At 36.6% G+C, this 21388-nt stretch overlaps 1 protein-coding gene across 1 annotated transcript; it reads left to right on the forward strand.

Moving 5' to 3' along the window:
- Positions 1 to 12332: 12332 nt before the first annotated feature.
- Positions 12333 to 20987, forward strand: LOC121389411. Its single transcript, XM_041521029.1, has 3 exons — positions 12333 to 12589; positions 16282 to 16380; positions 19553 to 20987. Exons 1-3 carry the CDS (start codon positions 12370 to 12372, stop codon positions 20617 to 20619), a joined length of 1386 nt encoding a protein of 461 aa, XP_041376963.1. The 5' UTR covers positions 12333 to 12369; the 3' UTR covers positions 20620 to 20987.
- Positions 20988 to 21388: the final 401 nt, after the last annotated feature.

Consider the following 21388-nt stretch of genomic DNA (forward strand, 5'->3'; position numbering starts at 1 on the left):
CTGCATCCCTGGTGGCTACGTCTTCCCACCCTGTCAGAACCAGCATGTGATGTGGCTTCCGCCTCCTGGTCCATTTGTTCTGGGAGCCATACCTGCCACTGTTGACGGATGCCACCATTCTGGTTGTTGTTACTAACATCACCTGCATTGGTCTGTGACGGGCATCCCTAGGAGAAGGGCTTAACATGGTTGGCCTAATTCATCCACTAGTCAGCCTCTATCCGGTCTTGGGGAGTTATCACAAGCATCTACGGATCTCGGCACCCACCACCATCTGTTGAATGCTGCCCTTGTTTGAGGACAGGTAATGTGAAAAGAAATGGAGAAAACTTGGAGTGTTTTCTCTTTTATAGATACATTACCTGTCCTCAAGATTCATCCCGCCCTGGCCTCCCCGCTTCCTGTTCTCTGTGTGATGCGCTCAGGGAAAAAGAAGGAAGTTACAGTCATGTGACCGGAACTAGAGAGCAGTATGCAGTAGGAGAATTTAGGCCATCCCATTGGCTGTTGGGATGTTCGGACCAGACCACTTGCGTGGGGGGGAGGTGCCCTTGTTTGAGGACAGGTAATGTATCTATAAAAGAGAAAACACTCCAAGTTTTCTCCAATTTGTGAAAAGTCACCATGACATTAAGGATTGACTGATAGTAAGGTCCTAATCACAGATATATTTAAGGAAAGTCACCATGACATTAAGGATTGACTGATAGTAAGGACCTAATCACAGATATATTTAAGAAAAGTCACCATGACATTAAGGATCGACTGATAGTAAGGACCTAATCAGAGATATATTTAAAGGCATATTGTCACAGACCACTGACCTATTAGATGGTCTAACAAAGTATTACCTGAACAAAAATAATTTGATTTGTCATTAAATGTACTTTATCTTCATAACCACCATACTCCATTTATTAATGATATTTTGTAAAAAAATAATTGAATTATGGCAATGGTCCATAATTCAAAAACTAAAATTGCCGAGAGGGTTAACATGGATTTCACTCCATAATGGTTCAGTTAAGATGATGCAATAGCTAGATTTGGTTTCCAACAATTACTGTAATTTTTAGTTACTATCCATTTTTAGAGAAATAAGGTTCTTAAATCTGTGACAGTATGCCTTTAAGGACTCATTATAATAAGGACCTAATCATTGATGACTTGAAGGACCACAGGATTAAGGATTAATCAATGGTACATTTAACAACAATTTGACATTTAGGTATTGATACCTTTAAGGAATTCTCACAATAAGGACCAAATCACTAATACATTTAAGGAATGTCACTGTGACATTTTTATAGGATATTAAACAAGCTTCCATTTCGTATCATGTTTATGTCCCAAGTGAAATAATTTTCAGTTGTCGTGAACTTTAGCAAGTGGCAAGGTAAATTATTTTATGAGGGATTTAAAGGTGATACGAAATGGTAGCAAGTTTAATATACTATTTATTACCCATAATCTTAATCATAATTTATATCACTCAACTTGTTTTGTTAACATTCCTGTACGGTTGTGGTGCACCAATCGATGATGTCACACAGTGTTACATCCCACTTGGCGTTCTATCACTTTGATATGTACCAAGATATTTGAGCCCATATGGGTAATAAATAGAGGTTAATACAATTTTTATTCCTAATATATGATATTGACGATACCGAAATACACGAGGGTAATAATCTCTTTATCATATAAGCTCAAGCTTAATACAACGTGTCTTTGTAAACTGTACACGCAACTTTAATTCCAGTCCGCCATTACTAGATATTCAAATGACGTAAGGATATGTGGCGCAGTGTATTTTTGAATGGAAATGACGTCGAACTCGTTTTTTGTTTGGAAATGACGTCGAACTCGTTTTTTGTTTTCTTAACGCTGGACAGCTTTCAGTGTCAAATTTCTATTGAAATGTTTTTATTTGATGACTATGAATGCATACGTCAGTCATGGAGTACGTTTGCTTAAATGTCAATAAACCTAGTGCCGAGACCTCGACTAATTTACATCTAATTTGCAAAGTTATCAAATTCTCAAAGTATGTGATCTGAAAAATATCACATACTTTGATTGCACTGAAAATGTAAGATATTATATGATAAAGGACCTTATTGCTGATATATTTAAGGACTTCTATTCATGTTACTGAAAGATCATTAATCTGTAAGACTATTGAGTACTATGCTGTATTGTTATTAGAAAACTCGAAACCATTCAGAACTGTTTGATTTATCGAATTATTGACCATTCCGTCCAGTTTGGATTTATGCTTCCAATACGAAATGTACTTTATGAGAATTATTAAAGCATTCCGTCCGCCATGTATTTATATAAGTAATACATACTTTTAATAGTCTGGTATAAATATCAGTATATAAATAATATTTTTATCCAGTACATAATAATCTGTTTATAAAGAGAATTACCATTTGTTTAATAATGCTGTTTCAGTGTGTCTATTTTTATGTGGTTAAGTAATAGTATATTCCAGCATGTAGGTGGGAAGGGGCAACAGTTGTGTATGGAGTTGTACACAGTGGCGTACCTAGGGTATGGCAGGTATGGAGTTGTACACAGTGGCGTACCTAGGGTATGGCAGGTATGGAGTTGTACACAGTGGTGTACCTAGGGTATGGCAGGTATGGAGTTGTACACAGTGGCGTACCTAGGGTATGGCAGGTATGGAGTTGTACACAGTGGCGTACCTAGGGTATGGCAGGTATGGAGCTGTACACAGTGGTGTACCTAGGGTATGGCAGGTATGGAGTTGTACACAGTGGCGTACCTAGGGTATGGCAGGTATGGAGTTGTACACAGTGGTGTACCTAGGGTATGGCGTGTATGGCACGTGCCCTGGGTGCCACTTTAAGAGGGGTGCCACTTGAAGGGGAACACCACTGAGCAGTTTCCATTAAAGTCAGACGTTATCTAAAAGATGGGTGTCAGATGTTTGGACAGGGGCGCAATTTCAGTGCTTGCCATAGGCGTTATTTTCCATAGATACGCCACTGGTTGTACAATTGTATATTAGTGGACATTGTGCATGTGGATGGGTACCTGCTGTGTATTGAGTCTATCTAGGTCAGTATGCTCAAGCCTAGCTATATGTTTGAATACATAATGACTTAACTAAAAAAATTAATTGTGCTACAATTACATGTTTTTGTTATAGATGGCAGAATCTGTGATATTGTGAATACTGCTTTATTTATGTGTACATAGTTGTGGTATTCTATTTTCTGTTCAGCAGTCAGCAGTCTTCCATTTAAAAACTGACATTCAACTTTCCATTTTTTAATTTAATTTTTTTTAAATGAGAGTGAATATGGCATTATGTACAAAAAAAAAAAAGTACAAAATATTTAAAATCCCATCCTTGTTGTTAAACAGAAAGTAATTTTTTTTACTACATACTCAGTTAATCTTGTTATAGTCATAAAAAAAAGAAGAAGTTTGTTTTGTTTAACAACACTACTAGAGCACATTGATTAATTAATTATCGGCTATTGAATGTCAAACATTTGGTAATTATGACTCGTACTCATCAGAGGAAACCCGCTACATTTTTTCTAATGCAGCAAGGGATCTTTTATATGCACTTCCCCACAGACAGGAAAACACATACCACAGCCTTTGTCCAGTTATGGTGCACTGGTTGGAATGGGAAAAACCCCAATCAGCTGAATGGATCCACCAAGTTGGTTCGATCCTGCGATGCAAGCCCCTCAAGTGAGCACTCAACTGACTTAGCTAAATCCTGCCCCTGTTATAGTTATGAAGACATTTTTTCACCTGTGTGATATCAGACATTATTACCCTTATGTTAAATAAATAAATAAATAATTTTCCTGTGTTTGTGTTATGAGATGGAGACCAGTGCTGGATTAAGTCACTTCAGGGCCAGTATCAAAACAGTAGTATAATACACATGCACGCCCAATCCCACGCCCATATTACCATAGACGTACATGTACACGGTCGCAAATATAATTGCAGTCGTAATCTAATGTACCCTTGTATGAAAACTAAAAAATAATAATGAGTCTATATGCAGGGCCGAAAAAGTGCTGGGCCTGTAGCATTTGCTTTATCTGCTACCTTGTTAACCCAACACTTACAGTGAGGTGAGATTGTAGCTTTAAAGGTTGCCCAGTTCTTCTAGTTGTCAACCAATGCATTTGTATACTGTAGATATGTTAATGATGGAACTTTATTTTGGAACATTGTGCCATGTTTTAATCTACATTGTGTTTAAAGGGACAGTCTCACAGTTGCATAAATACCAAAACTCTGTTCATTTTTCTTGTGAAATGTAAAGATCATACTAGCATGATTATTTTTCTGTGTACTTTATATTTTTATGCCATGAAGTGTTGAGGAAATTACTGCTGTATGCCAAGTAGCAGTTTTTGAGTTAATTATGCAAAGATTGTGTGTGGGATCATAGTTATTACAAATACTTGTGAAAATACAAAATATGGTATTTAAAACTTTGAGAATGCACCTTTAATATGCCTGACTGTGATAACTTGGTATCTATGTATACTAAAGGAAACTGTTAAAACTTTTGATATTAAAATGTAAAACATTGTATAATTGTTGAGTTGATATTGGGTCTGGTCTTACCTTTTAAACTTAATGCCAGGATTTTCTCTCTCTCTCTGTCTGTCTCTCTATGTCTGTCTGTCTGTCTGTCTGTCTGTCTGTCTCTCTCTCTCTCTCTCTCTCTCTCTCTCTCTCTCTCTCTCTCTCTCTCTCTAGTCGTAGATAACACTACCTCATTGTATAACATATTTTAATAACTCGTAACTCGTTAGTTTTTGGCAGCTATCATGGTTGGATTGGGTTCTAACCTTGTTTTGTTTGTGTGTTTTGAGGGGGTATTGTGAGGTTTTCTGGGTAGGCCTTTCGAGCACGTTTTAATGTTTTTCTTTCTTTCATTTTACCAGTTAACTCTATAAAGACTGGATGCGGTGTGTGCGTGCGGTCAGCAAATTGTTTTTGAGAAATACAATAGTTTCAATGAGAGCATCCAGACTGGCTGCGTTCCATGCGTGCGTCTGCAAGTCGCATGCGGCCAGACGTGATTAAATAATCGTATATAGTGTACATTCCCAAAACACAAGTCGCATGCGGCCAGACGTAATTAAATAATCGTATATAGTGTACATTCCCAAAACACAAGTCGCATGCGGCCAGACCTGATTAAATAATCGTATATAGTGTACATTCCCAAAACACAAGTCGCATGCGGCCAGACATGATTAAATAATCGTATATAGTGTACATTCCCAAAACACAAGTCGCATGCGGCCAGACATGATTAAATAATCGTATATAGTGTACATTCCCAAAACACAAGTCGCATGCGGCCAGACATGATTAAATAATCGTATATAGTGTACATTCCCAAAACACAAGTCGCATGCGGCCAGACATGATTAAATAATCGTATATAGTGTACATTCCCAAAACACAAGTCGCAGATGTAACAGTCGGTTTGTTTGTTTATGGGTTTGTTTTTTCCCTCCATATAGAAAAAAATATGTTAGTGCCTTCTCAATATAGAGACTGCCCCTTTAATAACTATGGTGTACCCGCACCTACCCCTAACCTCACCCCAAACTCCAGATATCATTCCTACGGGCCTGTATTATATATTATTTATTAGACCCATGTTGTAGATTTTTTTTTTTTGTTATTCACACACGACTAACATATTAAAGGGACATTCTCGAGTTTGTTGCATTGTAAGATGTTTCCGACTAATAAAATATTTCTACGATTAAACTTACGTATTAAATATATTTTCTTGTCTAGAATATCAGTTTCTGTATATTCAATGTGTTTCTGGTCGTCTTAATATTTGTAAGAAGCCCAAACTGGATTTTGTCTTCAAATAATTTCGTATGTTCGAAAAAATCCTTTTTTGGAAATTAAATTAAATTTAACCTAGTACAAATATTAGAACGATCAGAAACACGTTTAATATACAGCCACTAATATATTATGCAGAAAAATATATTTGATATGTAATTACAGTCGTTAAAAAGTCTTTGTTAGTCGATAACATCTTAAACATTGCAGCAAACTTAGGAATGTCCCTTTAACAAATAAGGGCTTTAGAACTAAATCAATAAACACTGTAACATACAATACACACGCACAGACACGTCCAACACTTGAAGTATGTATTTGATACAGTAGTCGAACAGATAAAGACACATCACACCAATCTACCCATGACCTTCCAGGAAGGATGACTTTCGGATTGTTCTATACCTTGCGAGTGACGGACAACCAAGTAAAATAGGGGGTTTGTAAGTTTCACAATATTGCTAGCGTGTAGTTTTAATGAGGGACGAATGTTCGAATGACCCACTGGACGAAACAGTTATGGATTATTCTGCATTCAACTGTTGTTACTGTGACAGTCCGCCGATCAGCAATTAGATTACCCTTGATGCCTGATCAACCTTGAAGGGCGCTAAACCACTGTTTAAATCTGGGCCAAATTAGCTTGACTGAAACCTTTTCACCCTGTTTTTCCACCATTCTAACCAAATATTAATAGTCTTAGTCCATGTAAAAATGCGTACTGATTGTTTGCAACCGTACATAGCTGTTTGTCAGTAATGCTAATATGAATAAATAGTGTATATTAACCTGATACGGGAAATTTTGTAATCGGTCTGTCCACACAAAAAAGGGAGCCCGTACGCCTACGGACCTAGTCCGAATCGCCTTGGACTACTATCAACCCAAATGCTATGGTTACTATACTGGTCTCATGCAGTAATGACATGGGCTTTATTTATTATAGAACTACAGAATTGCCTCTGGTATTGTTCGGGGGTTGGGGGTGGAATAGTACACCTAGTCTATGTGGATTGGGCTATCTAGAGCGTAAAGTAAGCATAAAATTAATGTTTAAAGGAGACCGGACACCAAAATACATGTAGTGTGTAATGGTTTAAGTTAGCGTCAAAGATCGCATTACTCTAACGCCCGGATCGCTGCGAGGCACCGGTCAGCTGCGCGTCTTAGGTTTGGGGTAAAAACAGAAGTGGGCGGGATTATGCATAGATCTGAACGAAAGCGAGGCAATACGTCATCGGTGAGAGTTACCAAGCAATACCGGTACACGTGTTGATTCTTTGGTTGTGTCTCCAGGTTTATCGGAAATTTAATTTACAAGACATTAGTGTTATTATATACTGTCGACATAATTCTATGATGGTTAACTGCGCAGTGTTTACCTGCAACAGTAACAGCAATGCATCCCAAGAAATGGCCAACATCATGGTTTCGATTTTTAAAAAAACGAAAGTTGTTTTAAAACATGGACGCATTATTGTCGTCGAACGGGCTTTACACCAACTAAATACAGCAGGATATGGTACATTTACAATGTGAAAATTAAAACAAGTATGTACTTAAGATATACATTAATAAAGGTATTGCAATTTGTTCAAATACCAATATTTAAACTTAACATTTATTTACCTATAATTACCAAATTAATTTTCACCAACAGCCCATAACGACTCCATACTAACGTCTCTTAATCTAGTTGGTTTGTTAACCTCATAACAAAACACCTTCAAAACGTGTATTATTACGTTAGTTAACAATGTTTATCGTCAGTTCAGTATATTGTCATTAAAATTAAAATGCTAACACTTTGGCAGGAACAACATATGTACTCTGGCCAGTTTTAAAGCTAATGTCGATTATTAAAGCATAATAAAATTGTACTTTTCAATGCTTTCTGTATGTCATATTAAAAATACTCTACACCAAATAATTGTTTTAATACCTACCCTGGGTTTCTGCTAGAGGGTGCGGAAGGTAAACTTACATGTATGTACTAAAAAATCTCAGAAATTAATGTATATAAATAATGTTTAATTTTTTCGATAGATTATAGTGCATGAAATAAAATGTGCAATAAAAAACATTTCAAACCTATAACCACCCAATATACTCCTTTGAATATATTTAGTTTTAACAGGCCCGTAGGAACGACTTTGGGAGGTGGGGAGGGGCCGGACCGGGTATAAACTCTACATCAGATTTTGGTTACAATGGCAAAAATTAATGTGATTAAAAAAAGCTCACAAGTAGTAGCCCCCCCCCCCCCCCCCCCCCCCACCGGTTCTTACGGGCCTGTTTTATTACGTACCCTCAAGTTATTTTCTGGCAGAAAATCTGGTACCTTTGACAGATGTTGAAACAATTGGTCGTCTAATTTTCGACTGTTACCATAAAATAATATAATTAATCACTTTTAGCATCTAGCAATTTAAAGCAAAATTAACAATAATTACCACATGGAATAAGCATCATGTATTATTTTGTTTTACCTGTAATATATTTTCATCAGGACTTCCTTCTTCCTCCATGAATGATTAAAGAAAACAACACTGGATATATTGTAATTATTTTTATTTTATTCCAATATATAACAAATGTGTTTTATGTCAGTATATGGAGCAAACTACCTGAAACAGTTGGTTTGAAATCATAATTACAAAATCCTAAAGAACTGGTTCCTAACCTCACCCTCTACATATTATCTACATTTGTACAGGCCTGTAGGAACGATATTTAAGTCTGTGTGTGTTGGGGAGGGGGAGGGGGGGGGGGGGGAATACAGTCTCTAATGAGGGATACAAACTAGATTTTTATCTTTATATCATCTTTATTTATGCAGAGTAGTGAAAATTTAAAACATACATTTTCATCCTAGAGTGTGTGATGGAGAACAAGCCCCTAGGCCCGCCCCTCCCCAGTTCCTACGGGCCTGTTGTATTTTATATTAATAAATACAAAGACTATATAATAATATTGTCAATATTAGTTGTAAAGTGATTGTCAGTATGTGGCAACAGTATAATATTTTCCAACATTTCTGTGTTTCTGTACCCGGCTGTGGACAGTTTCGGCAGACTGGTTACACATTTTCTTAATTAAAAATACACGGTTTAACCAAACACATTAAAACTTGGAGGATAACTAGTTAAGAGAACAAAGTGTTTTGTTAAACTATTATATCTTGCTTTGGTGAGGAGGGGACGCTTTTTGCAAATTTGCGAAATCGGCCTATGGAATATCCACTGACGTGTCATATTTACATCTAGATGCTGAACAAGATTTATGATGAAATATTATTACATTTTGTGTGCTTTTCTTCTAATTAGGTCCATTTGCTTCAGTTTACATTAAAAATATCATAACAAATTATATTTAAAAAAATGCTTGTATGCTAGTCTATGATCGTGTGGCTTCCTCGTCTTCGTCGGCAGTTGATTCATCCGAATTTTCGTCTAAGACAACATTTCCAGGATTAGGGACAAAGTCTCTGATAAGTGGTTCAAACTGATACGGTTTGATGTCATTAGCACAAGCTGGACACAATTCTTCGTCACTCGAATCACTAAGTTCGTCCATGCTGCTTGGTAGTTTCTTCAGTTTTCCTCTCATCGATGACGTCACGGGTCTAGCTCATCAGTTGTCTACAGTTTCCGGCAAACATCGGAGATCGGCGAAAAAAACCCCCAACCAAGACTGGCACGCTTAACTTGGTCAATAAGGGGAGCGCGGTTGTTGCGTATTGTAGTTTATGACGGCAAACAAATTCATTACGACGTATATATGATTTGGTGTCCGGTTTCCTTTAAAATACGCCCAACTGATCGCTAAGCAGGCCTACTCTATCTCCATTTAAAATTCACGCAGTTCCTAATGTAGCTCGAGTGTCCCCTTGTGATGCTCTGTTTATTTGTTTTCAAACCAACATACACAAATAATAGGACATGCAAGCACGGCGGAAGCAAGTAGACATTGGGGGAGGGGTTGCAGATAGTTTCTAGGGGGTTCGAGGGGGGGGGGGGGTATGCTCCCTCGTAAAAGTTTGAAAACTAGATATCCTGAAATGCAATTTCCTGCATTCTGCAAGTAAAATTAATCTCTGCCTTAAGATTTACCTCCAATAATATTTTTTATTCAGAATTATTGGGGGGGGGGGGGGGGGGCATGGCTAGAAGATACACGAGTTATTCTTAATGCTACATACCTTTAGTTTAATCCCTTCCGGGTTCACTAATGGCATCACACTTGCATGTTATTGACTAACACTGTATGTAACGAGAAGAAACCTGACATCCCATTCTGAAACCGGGATAATCGTACACATTTAGCCACACACACACGCCCACACAATTGATTGGCGTCTCATTGTACCGTAAATACTTGACTATAAGGTGGGGTGAATTGTGGACACACGGTCTATTAAGGATCCGGATACTATTTGATACCTGGTTTCAAGAACAGGAAGGAAGGAAGGAAATGTTTTATTTAACGACGCACTCAACACTCAACACTTTATTTACGGTTATATGGCGTTAGACATATGGTTAAGGACCACACAGATATTGAAAGAGGAAACCTGCTGTTGCCACTTTATGGGCTACTTTTTTCGATTAGCAGCAAGGGATCTTTTATATGCACCATCCCACAAACAGGATAGTACATACCACGGCCTTTGTTACACCAGTTGTGAAGCACTGGCAGGAACGAGAAATAGCCCAATGGGTCCATCGACAGAAATCGATCCCAGACCGACCGCGCATCGAGCGAACACTTTACCACTGGGTTACATCCGCCCCCTTCAATAACAGACACAGGAAATATTTTTGGGAGAGGACCACGGGCAAAAGAGCACATGCCACTTAAATGAAATTGAAAAGAAATTGTTAAAAATGTTGGGTGTAGGGGTGGGACGACAGGTCCCCTACCATGGATCAGGGCCGTACACTCCGGGGGGGGGGGGGGGGGGGGGGGGAGGGGGCAGCTGTCCCCCTGAGAATTGTTTTGTTGGGTTTTTTTTGTTGTTTTTTTAACTCCAGAAAATACCATACACATCTCAGGGTTTAATTTGTATAGTGTTTCATTTTTTTTATAAAACGTAGTGCCGCCACCCCACCCCCTGGATTTTGATCAGGATACGGCCCTGTGGATCAGCCATGTAAAGTTAGCATCAGGGTCATGCTTGTGTAATTAAACTAGCAAAACAGTCATGTAGATTGAGGTATAATTAAGGATTTTAAATAAATCAGCTTCTAGTTAAGACCTCAGGCTCTGTAGTAATAAAGTGCTATCCTGTTGCTTGACCCATTGAGCTATTTCCCGTTCCAGCCAGTGCACCGTGACTGGTAACTCGTAGGCATGGTATATGTTATTCTGTCTGTGGGATGGTGCATATGTAAGATCCCTTGCTACTAAAGGAAAAATATAGCGGGTTTCCTTTATATTTAAAAAATACCACATTTCATGTCCAATAGCCAATGATTAATAAATCAGTGTTCACTAGTTGTGTTGTTAAAAACAAAACTCTTTAGTTAAAGATCATTGTTAATTTAAAAATCATTTGAGAATTAGGAATTGTCATGTATTCGTGACAAGGCAGCCTACCACAGCACTAGGGGTGTGGTGGGGGTGGGCGTAAACTTTGTTCAGCTTTTAAATGGAAGTTTTCAGGCTCACCCTGCCCATTGTCAAATTAGCCAACTGTTAATATTTGTACAAAGTGACTACAACATATAGTATCTGGCTAAACTGTTAATCTAACCATTGTTTAAAGGGACACTCCTGAGTTTGCTGCAATTTTTAAGGTGTTATCGACTAACAGAGACTTTTTAACTATTACAAATCAAATATATTTTACTGCATAAACTATTAGTGGGTGTATATTAAACGTGTTTCTGATAGTTCTAATATTTGTATTAGGTTCAATTTCATTTTATTTCCTCAAATATAGTTTTTTCGTACGTATAAAATTATTTGAAGACAAAATACAGTTTGGGCTTCTTACAAATATTAAGATGACCAGAAACACATTGAATATACAGACACTAATATTCTAAACAAGAAAATATATTTAATCTGTAAGTTTAATCATAGACATATGTTACTAGTCGGAAACATCCTACAATGCAGCAAACTCAGGAATGTCCCTTTAATCATTCTCAAGGAAATACTCTACATTTCTAAAAATGGCTAAAACTAAATGTTTCCGAATGTAAGCCCAGGGTTTTGTTTATTAATTATCACATTATATATATATATCTCTCTCTCTCTCTCTCTCTCTCTCTCTCTCTCTCTCTCTCTCTCTCTCTCTCTCTCTCTCTCTCTCTCTCTCTCTCTCTCTCTCTCTGTGTGTGTGTGTGTGTGTGTGTGGCCATCACCATTTAATCTGCTTTCCATTTTATACTATTAATATTTCAACACTTCATGTACTTTGAACATTTCATCAGGATGGCGTCTGCTTCCCGTGATAGTATATCCTGTGGAATATGCATGGACAGATTCCATGATCCGAGAAGCCTCCTGTGTGGCCATTCCTTCTGTCACCAATGTCTGGAAGACCACGTCTTCAGCACAGTCACCTTGTGCTGTTTCCGCTGTCCCATCTGCAGAAAACCCAACTACTCCGACAACACCAAGTCCCTGGCTGAACAGTTCAGCCTCAACTACTCCCTCATACAGATCAGTGAGCAGATCACGCAACAGCAGATGGGTGAGTATCATACAGAATGATAGAAAAACACATCTATACAGTGCCTAAAGTAGTGTCGGAAATAGAATAAAAACGATTTTTGTCAATTATTTCTTTCATATTAAACTGACAAGTAAATATTTTGTAAATACCTATTTAATGATACTCTACCTAATTTAGGATTTACTTGTTTGGGCTCTCATTAATGTACAAGGTGGTGTTTACTCTTGAACTTAAAATAAAGATGTCAGTACAGGAGATTTGTGACTTTTAATGGAACAGACTATAACACATTTTGATGAATATGTGTCAATTTCATTTACCCATAAACAAACTTTCAATTTAATACTGATTATTTTGAATTGCAGCATAAATTATTAATTTTGACCAGCATATGTAGTGAATATAAATTCAATATAAGTATAGTAGAAATTTACACAGTCTTGCAACCACTTAAAGGTGCTATATCAGAAGTTATATGTGAGCATCTGTTTGCGATAAAGATTCTCCAATAAAAATGTATTTTCTACTAGTAGATAAAATCATTTTCTATAATCATTTAATTTATGGGCATATAGTTAAAGGTGTAGTCTTTAAATGTTAAAACAAAATTTAATATAACATGATTTGCAATAGCTGTCATGCAACTTTGAGATAGCACCTTTAATACCGGAAAATAGATCACAATCTCAAAATGGTTCTTGCCAGTTTTGCTAAAAAAATTACTTATAAATGTCTACAAATATTTTGTTTTGGAGAGGAATAGGGGTAAACCATCATCAGAAACGGTCCCTCACATATTGTAACAGCAATGAAATTAACATAATATTTATGTTGACCAAACTTTGTTATAGTCTATTCCAATAAAGTGCACAAATCACTTGTTTACTGACATATTTCTTTTAATTTCAAGAGTAAACACAACCTTGTACATCAATGAGAGCCAAGACAAGTAAATGCTGAATTAGGTAGACTAGACAAAATATTTACTTGTCTGTTTAATATTTAAGAAATAATCGACGAAAATCATTTTTATTCTATTTCCGACAGTACTTTACTAATAGGAGGCAGGTAGTTCATCAAGATAAACGTCTCCGGCACGATATTTATTATTGTGATGTTTATTGCTGTGCCGTAACGTTTATCCATTGGATCGAATTTTCCATTTGCAATCACGATTTAATAAAATCAGGCATATGTGCTCTATTTAAGAGCCTCAACACGTACAACAACATATTTTAATAAATTTTAGACAAAAATATTAAGTACAATACCTTTGGTAACCTTTCCAGGATTAGATGTTTGAAGATGACACATTTAAACATTTGAAAGCTATTTTTATCCTGGCACATCGAAAATGCGGAATGAAAATTTTGCGGAACGAGAATTATTCGTATCAAGCATTTTACGTACACCCAGTAAAAAGAAATATTGCGGAACTGAATGGAATTGATTATTAAATTTATTTATTTTGTTATTTTTGTTTCTACATATGTGCTTTGTGTGGGTTGCATTATATGCATTGTTAATAATATTATCACATTAAAGTTTTGGGGTGTATTATTCTTTTTTATTATTATTAAAAAAATAATGATTGTTAGTACAGGTCATTACTTATTTTAAGGCCTTCATTTATTTACTTTTTCCAAAATTATTATTTCTTTAGTAATTGTTTTTAAATATTATTATTACAGGCCATTGCTTACATGTGTTTCAAAGGTTTTTTTCTTTTTTTCTCTCTTCTTTTTTGTTTTAATTTCATTTCTTTTTTTTAGCTATAATTACTGGTCATTAGTTATTTTAGGAGTTTTATTCAGTTAAATTTAATTGTTATTATTAATTTATTATCAATTAATTGATTTTTAAACAATATTATTCATTAAATAAGTTTATTTATTTATTATTATAAAACGTGATATTCCATTAAATATCGTGGAATAAACTCGTGAACCCGAGACGAATAATAATAAAAATAATCCGATTCCACCAACAGTTTTCAATCACATTTTAAATATGCTCACAATGGCCGGCGGGAATATTCGAGATTTTGTTCGTAACTGAAAATTGGATTAATGCAGGATTACTATTTGGACAAACTGTCTATTTATGCGTAAAACGTGACTCGGGAAGTTTTCTTTATACAGTAAGTGTTTATATTTATTGGTACATCTCATATTTCGCCACGAAATAATTAATTCCATGGTTGTATCGATTCCGCCTGAAATCTGGGCGGAAACTGCACGCTTGTTTTTGCTGTTCAAGTTGTAAACATCGGGTCCAATAAATGTCAAAATGTAAAAAAACGGACCGTAGATGTTTACCTTGGTGAACTAGGAGGCAGGGTGCAATATTACAACGAAAAAGAAGTTGTAAATTGCTCGGTTTTAACTTTGTCTATTTGGAAAGGATCCTATACCAGTATTACTGTGATCCTTCTGTTATTCTGTCCCCCTACGTATTTCAGGCTTGATAGTTCAAGTTTGTTTTAATAACACAACTAGAGTTTATTGCTTTATTGATTGGAAGGAAGAAGGACATGTTTTATTTAACGACACACTTAACACATTTCATTTACGGTTATATGGCGTCGGACACATTGTTAAGGACCACACAGATATTGAGGGAGGAAACCCGCTGTCGCCACTTCATGGGCTACTCTTTTCGATTAGCAGGAGGGATCTTTTATAGGCACCATCCCATAGACAGGATAGCACATACCACAACCTTTAATGTACCAGTCGTGCACTGGCTGGAGCAAGAAATAGCCGAATGGGTCCACTGACAGGGATCGATCCCAAACCGATCGTGTGCTTTACCACTGGGCTACGTCCTGCCCCCTTATTGATTGGATGCCAAACATTTGGTAATTATGACATATATTCTTGGAGAGGAAACCTGCTACATTAGTAGCAATGGATCTTTTATATGCACCAATCCACAAATAGGATAACACATACCACAGCCTTTGATATACCAGTCATGATGCACCGACTGGAACTTAGATAGATAGATAGATATCTAGTTTAACGTGCCCATATACCACTAGGGTTTCGAACACGCCCATCCCGAGGTGGCCTGACTCGGGATGGGCGGGGGTAGAGTTGAAAATGTGCAGAATTTTGATTTTGAGCACATTGATTTATTAATCATCGTCTGTTGGATGTAAAATATTTGGTAATTCTGACATATAGTCTTAAAGAGGAAACCAGCTACATTTGCCCAGTAATAGCAAGGGATCTGTTATATGCACCATCCCATAGACAGCACAGCACATACTACAGCCTTTGATGTACCAGTAGTGGTGCACTGGCCAGAATGAGAAACAGCCACTTCACTATTGTCTGTTCTTCTTAGTTTGGAGTAGGGCGGAACGTAGCCCAGTGGTAAAGTTTCTCGTTCCAGCCAGTGCTCCACAACTGGTGTAACAAAGGCTGTGGTATGTACTGTGGGATGGTGCATATAAAAGATCCCTTGCTGTTAATGGAAAAGAGTAGCCCATGAAGTGGCGACAGCGGGTTTTCTCTCAATATATCTGTGTGGTCCTTATCCATATGTCCAACGCCATATAACCGTAGATATAAAAAAAAAAAAAAAAAAAAAAAATGTGCTACGTGTATTGTTAAATAAAACATTTCCTTCCTTCCTTCCTTCCAGTTTGGAGTATAATATGATTTGGTCTCGCTATTCTTTCATGTTTTTGATACTCTCAACAGCTCCTGTGGTGACCGGTTCAAGCAACTTCATTGTAGCAGGAGGTAACATCGTTGACAGCAAAGTCAACATCACCAGCATCACCAACGTTTACGGAATAGGTATGGTAATAAATTTGAAGTGAGGTCTATGTTTATCAAACAAAGGGAAACATATTTTTCAAATAAAAACCAGAAACTTCGGTTCATTCTTTTGTGTGCTTTACAACTGACTTCTCTTAGTTTGTAGTACTGGCCTCGGTGGCGTCATGGTTAGGCCATCGGTCAACAGGCTGGTAGTTACTGGGTTCAGATCCCAGTCGAGGCATGGGATTTTTAATCCAGATACCGACTCCAAACCCTGAGTGAATGCTCAGCAAGGCTCAATGGGTAGGTGTAAACCACTTGCACCAACCAGTGATCCATAACTGGTTCAACAAAGGCCATGGTTTGTGCTATCCTGCCTGTGGGAACCGCAAATAAAAGATCCCTTGTTGCTAATCGGAAAGAGTAGCCCATGAAGTGGCAACAGTAGGTTTCCTCCCTCAATATCTGTGTGGTCCTTAACCATATGTCCAACACCATATAACCGTAAATAAAATGTGTTGAGTGTGTCATGAAATAAAACATTTCCTTACTTCAGATTATCTTTTACTTTATGTTTAAAAAAAATCCAAATAAGGTTCAAGCACTCACCTCGGCTATCTGTTCTGGATAGTTAAAAGTTAAAGTTTGTTTTGTTTAACGACATCACTAGAGCATATTGATTAATTAATCTTTTATATGCACCATCCCACAGACAAGATAGCACATACCACAACTTTGATATACCAATTCTGGTGCACTGGCTGAAACGAGAAATAGGATAGAGGTTAATGCTGGTAATTTTCCCATTTAAAGGTTAACTTCCCATTTGTAGGTTAAAGGGACCTAAAGTGTTAGCTTCAACCCGTGAAAATTAACACTAAGTTTAGTTAATCTACAAACCTGTAACACTTTTGGATAAAGATACAATTGAGTGAAATATGAGTCTGTGACTTTGAAATGGTGAAATATCCTCAAAATATAGACTAAAACTTAACTCCATAACTGTTACTTCTCAGACGCACGTGCGTTTTAAAAAATATGAGAAATGCATTTTTTTATTAAAAAACCCACCAGGATTACTTTGAATGCACGGAAATTGGTAATCTAAACCATAAAATCTAAGTAAAGTATGATTTCAGTTATCAAAAATGGCTATAATAGTTTAAAAAATATGAGTTAGTGTTTAAAAACTAGGGTATGTCCCTTTAACTTTATATGATAATTAATGTAAAGTTAAAACGAGTCAAAAACAAAAAGCTTCTTCAGGTTGTATGTCTTCATTTCCGATAAAGGCCATTTCAAAGTTGTAAAAAAATTATAGAAAATTGCCTTTTGACTAAAAGACAAATTTCCTTGAATGGTGGCCAGAGGTTCCAAAAATTTCAAAAAAATTACTTGTCACAGGGCAAGTGCTAATCAGATATTCACTTGCCCCAAATATTTTTCCACTTGCCCATACTTCTTAAGGTAACCAATTGTGTTACTCCTACTTAATTTAATACAGTGCACAATAATGTAATAATCTTGAAAGTAATTGGCTTAATTGCACAAATAAAGATTTTTGGCAATAGGTTACATCACTTACATCAGTTGTTATCGAACTTTTCAACACATTGTTTTCCGTTTTGGTGTGTTAACGCATTGGTAAGAGTTCCGGTTGTTCCAGCATTTAGGGTTAGGTTAGTTCTCAAGGCTATGTAAATGCTCGAACGATCGGAACTCTTTCCAAAGGATTTATGGAGATTTGTAACAAATTGAAAATACGTTTTAGCTATTACATTAGTCACTTGTCATCGGGCATATGCAGTTAACATAATTACTTGCCCGACATGAAAATTCCGCTTGGCATGGGCGTCGGGCGATGGGATTTTTAATCCCCTGGTGACCGAAAAAGATCAAGAATGACATAAAGTTTGTTTTGTTTAAAGACACCACTAGAGCACATTGATTTATTAAATCATTGGCTATTGGATGTCAAACAGTTAATTTCAAACGTTAGGTAATTTCGACATATAGTCAAACCCACTACATTTTTCCATTAGTAGCAAGGAATTTTGTATATGCACCATCCCACAGACAGGATAACACATACCACAGCCTTTGATACACCACTGGCTGGAAAGATAAATAGCCCAATGGGCCCATTTAGGGGGAATGGTCCTAGACCGACTATGCATCAGGTGAGTGCTTTACCACTGGGCTACATCCAACCATAAGAATCCTTCTTTTTGAATAAAATGTGTCATATTTAGCATAGGTATGTTGTAATATGCTCATAGGTATATTGTAATATGCTCTGTGGTATGTTGTAATATGCTCTGTGGTATGTTGTAATATGCTCTGTGGTATGTTGTAATATGCTCATAGGTATGTTGTAATATGCTCTGTGGTATGTTGTAATATGCTCATAGGTATGTTGTAATATGCTCTGTGGTATGTTGTAATATGCTCATAGGTATGTTGTAATATGCTCTGTGGTATGTTGTAATATGCTCTGTGGTATGTTGTAATATGCTCTGTGGTATGTTGTAATATGCTCTGTGGTATGTTGTAATATGCTCATAGGTATGTTGTAATATGCTCATAGGTGTGTTGTAATATGCTCATAGGTATGTTGTATTATGCTCTGTGGTACTTGTATAACGTACAAGCAAAAACAGGAATTAGTTTTAATACTTTTTACTAGTTACGGTATGAGGAATACAAAGTATACAGTGAAATAGATTTGTTGCTCTGTGGTACTTACATAAAAGTAAAAACAGGAATTATTTGTAATACTTTTTACTAGTTATTAAGAATACAAAGTATACAGTGAAATAGATTTATTGCTCTGTGGTACTTACATAAAAGCAAAAACAGGAATTATTTGTAATACTTTTTACTAGTTATTAAGAATACAAAGTATACAGTGAAATAAATTTATGCTCTGTGGTACTTACATAAAAGCAAACACAGGAATTATGTTTATGCTCTGTGGTACTTACATAAAAGCAAACACAGGAATTATTTTAATACTTTTTACTAATTATGAGGAATACGAGGTATACAGTGAAATAGATTTAAACCATATATCTCATAGAACTTAATCATTTTATTATAAAGTTAACCTTAAACAATGGACAGGTAGAATAATTCAAACAGTTAATCATTGGCTAGAATCTTATATTATTCAGTCGATTAATTAAAGATTTTTTTATTATTTACACAGACGCACCCAAAGCAAAGCTGAAAAAGTCCCTGGATCAACTGGAAACATCGTTCCAGTCCATGGAGGTGAAACTTCAGTACCAGCGTCAACAAGAGTTAGTGAATCTCGACCTCAACGTGTCGCAGATTAAACATGACATCGATGCCAGTGCTGAGAAACTGATAGAACTCTACAAAACTTCAGACAGTGATCATAAGAATGTTGAGAAGTTTATAGAGGAAATCTGTGGTGGTCGGGAATCTCAACATATCCAGTTATCTAAACTACACGAGACTACCAGAACCAAAATAGATGAACAGTTTAATGAGGAAAGAATGGTGTTAGTTGAACCAAGACAATTGTTACAGGATAATTTGTTGGGTAAAGATTCGTTAACAGACTTAGAAATTGAAAAGAACACGGAAAGAATTGATAATGCTAACAAAATATTAACAGATTATTTGGCTCAAAATCAGACAAAACCCACACAAACAAGAATCACATTTACAAAATCTGCATGCGAAGGAGACACAATTTGTCCAAATATTGGTATACTTTCTTGGACAGACGGACAGACAGAGATGAAAGGAGATACCGTTTGTCCAGATATTGGTATACTTTGTCTGACAGACGGACAAACAGAGATGAAAGGAGATACCGTTTGTCCAGATATTGGTATACTTTGGCTGACAGACGGACAGACAGATATGGAGATGAAACGAGACACGGAACACCTGACCCCTAAACCTTGGTCTGTCACAGTGTTGGGTATTAACCTGTTCGTCGTATCGGGTGTGAACACTGTGACGTGCATGACATCATCTGGTGACATCAACTGGGTGACATCTCCCGATACCAAACTGAGGTTTGCGTGGGGTATAGCGTGTGACAGATCGGGCTTTGTGTATGTGGTGGATCGCCACAGCAATACCGTTATTCAGCTGTCCCCTAGTGGCGAGTATTTGTGCGATGTGCGAACTGGGCGCGACAAGATATCAGTCCCAAGGGCTCTGTGTTTTAACAGGGACTTACTGTATATCACTCAGGATAATGGAGAAATAAAAATATTTATTGAAAAACAGAATTAGGGCCATATGTAGCCAAAAACAAATAGGGGTATGGTGGTACAAAAAAAAACCCTACCAATTATCGGGTCACAGTAATACAGAATATTTCTATCCAGATCAACATTTTTTTTTGCTTTTAATAAAAAAAACAAAAAACAGCGTTTGAGTTGGATTGGGTTGTTGTTATTTTTTTGGGGGGAGCAACTAATTTTCTGTCCCCTTCCTGCTAGTTACTGCCCTGAGAATTTCAAGTTAAAACACCAATAAAACCGCCATAAGCATTGTCAGAAAGACGTTACAACAATTATTTAATAATTATATAAAGAGGCCTTTAACATAAGATCCAAGCTGGTTCTTTTCATTTCTTATGTTACTACATGCATACTTGGATTTTCTACTTTCCTACAAAAAAACCCCACTGATATTTTAAATTGTAACAGAAACAATTGATTGGCAAAATAAAGTGGGGGGGGGGGGGGGGGGGGGCTCTTCAAAATTCTCTACTATACATAAATAAAATTCTGTTCTCCATATTTAGTTACTGGCAGTTTTGCAGACATTGATATTGCATGTATTGCATTACTAAAGGTAAGGCCAACAGAAAGATTTTGAAGAAATCACAAATGTCTTCACATGAAATCTGTCTGAAATGATTCTGAGAATCTATTAATACCATTCATCACAACAGTCATGCATATTTATATGTTTTATTTAATGACACACTCAACACATTTGATTTATGGTTATATGGCGTCAGACATGTGGTTAAGAACCACATAGATATAGAGAA

This window comes from Gigantopelta aegis, chromosome 14 (assembly GCF_016097555.1).
Source record: "Gigantopelta aegis isolate Gae_Host chromosome 14, Gae_host_genome, whole genome shotgun sequence".
Lineage (NCBI taxonomy): Eukaryota > Metazoa > Mollusca > Gastropoda > Neomphalida > Peltospiridae > Gigantopelta > Gigantopelta aegis.

Bases quoted from the DNA above. Each gene is read 5' to 3' on its own strand.
- LOC121389411 (XM_041521029.1), top strand. From the start codon at position 12,370: ATGGACAGATTCCATGATCCGAGAAGCCTCCTGTGTGGCCATTCCTTC. The intron at 12,590-16,281 runs GTGAGTATCATA...TACTCTCAACAG, and splicing joins GATCACGCAACAGCAGATGG to CTCCTGTGGTGACCGGTTCA. The intron at 16,381-19,552 runs GTATGGTAATAA...TTATTTACACAG, and splicing joins CACCAACGTTTACGGAATAG to ACGCACCCAAAGCAAAGCTG.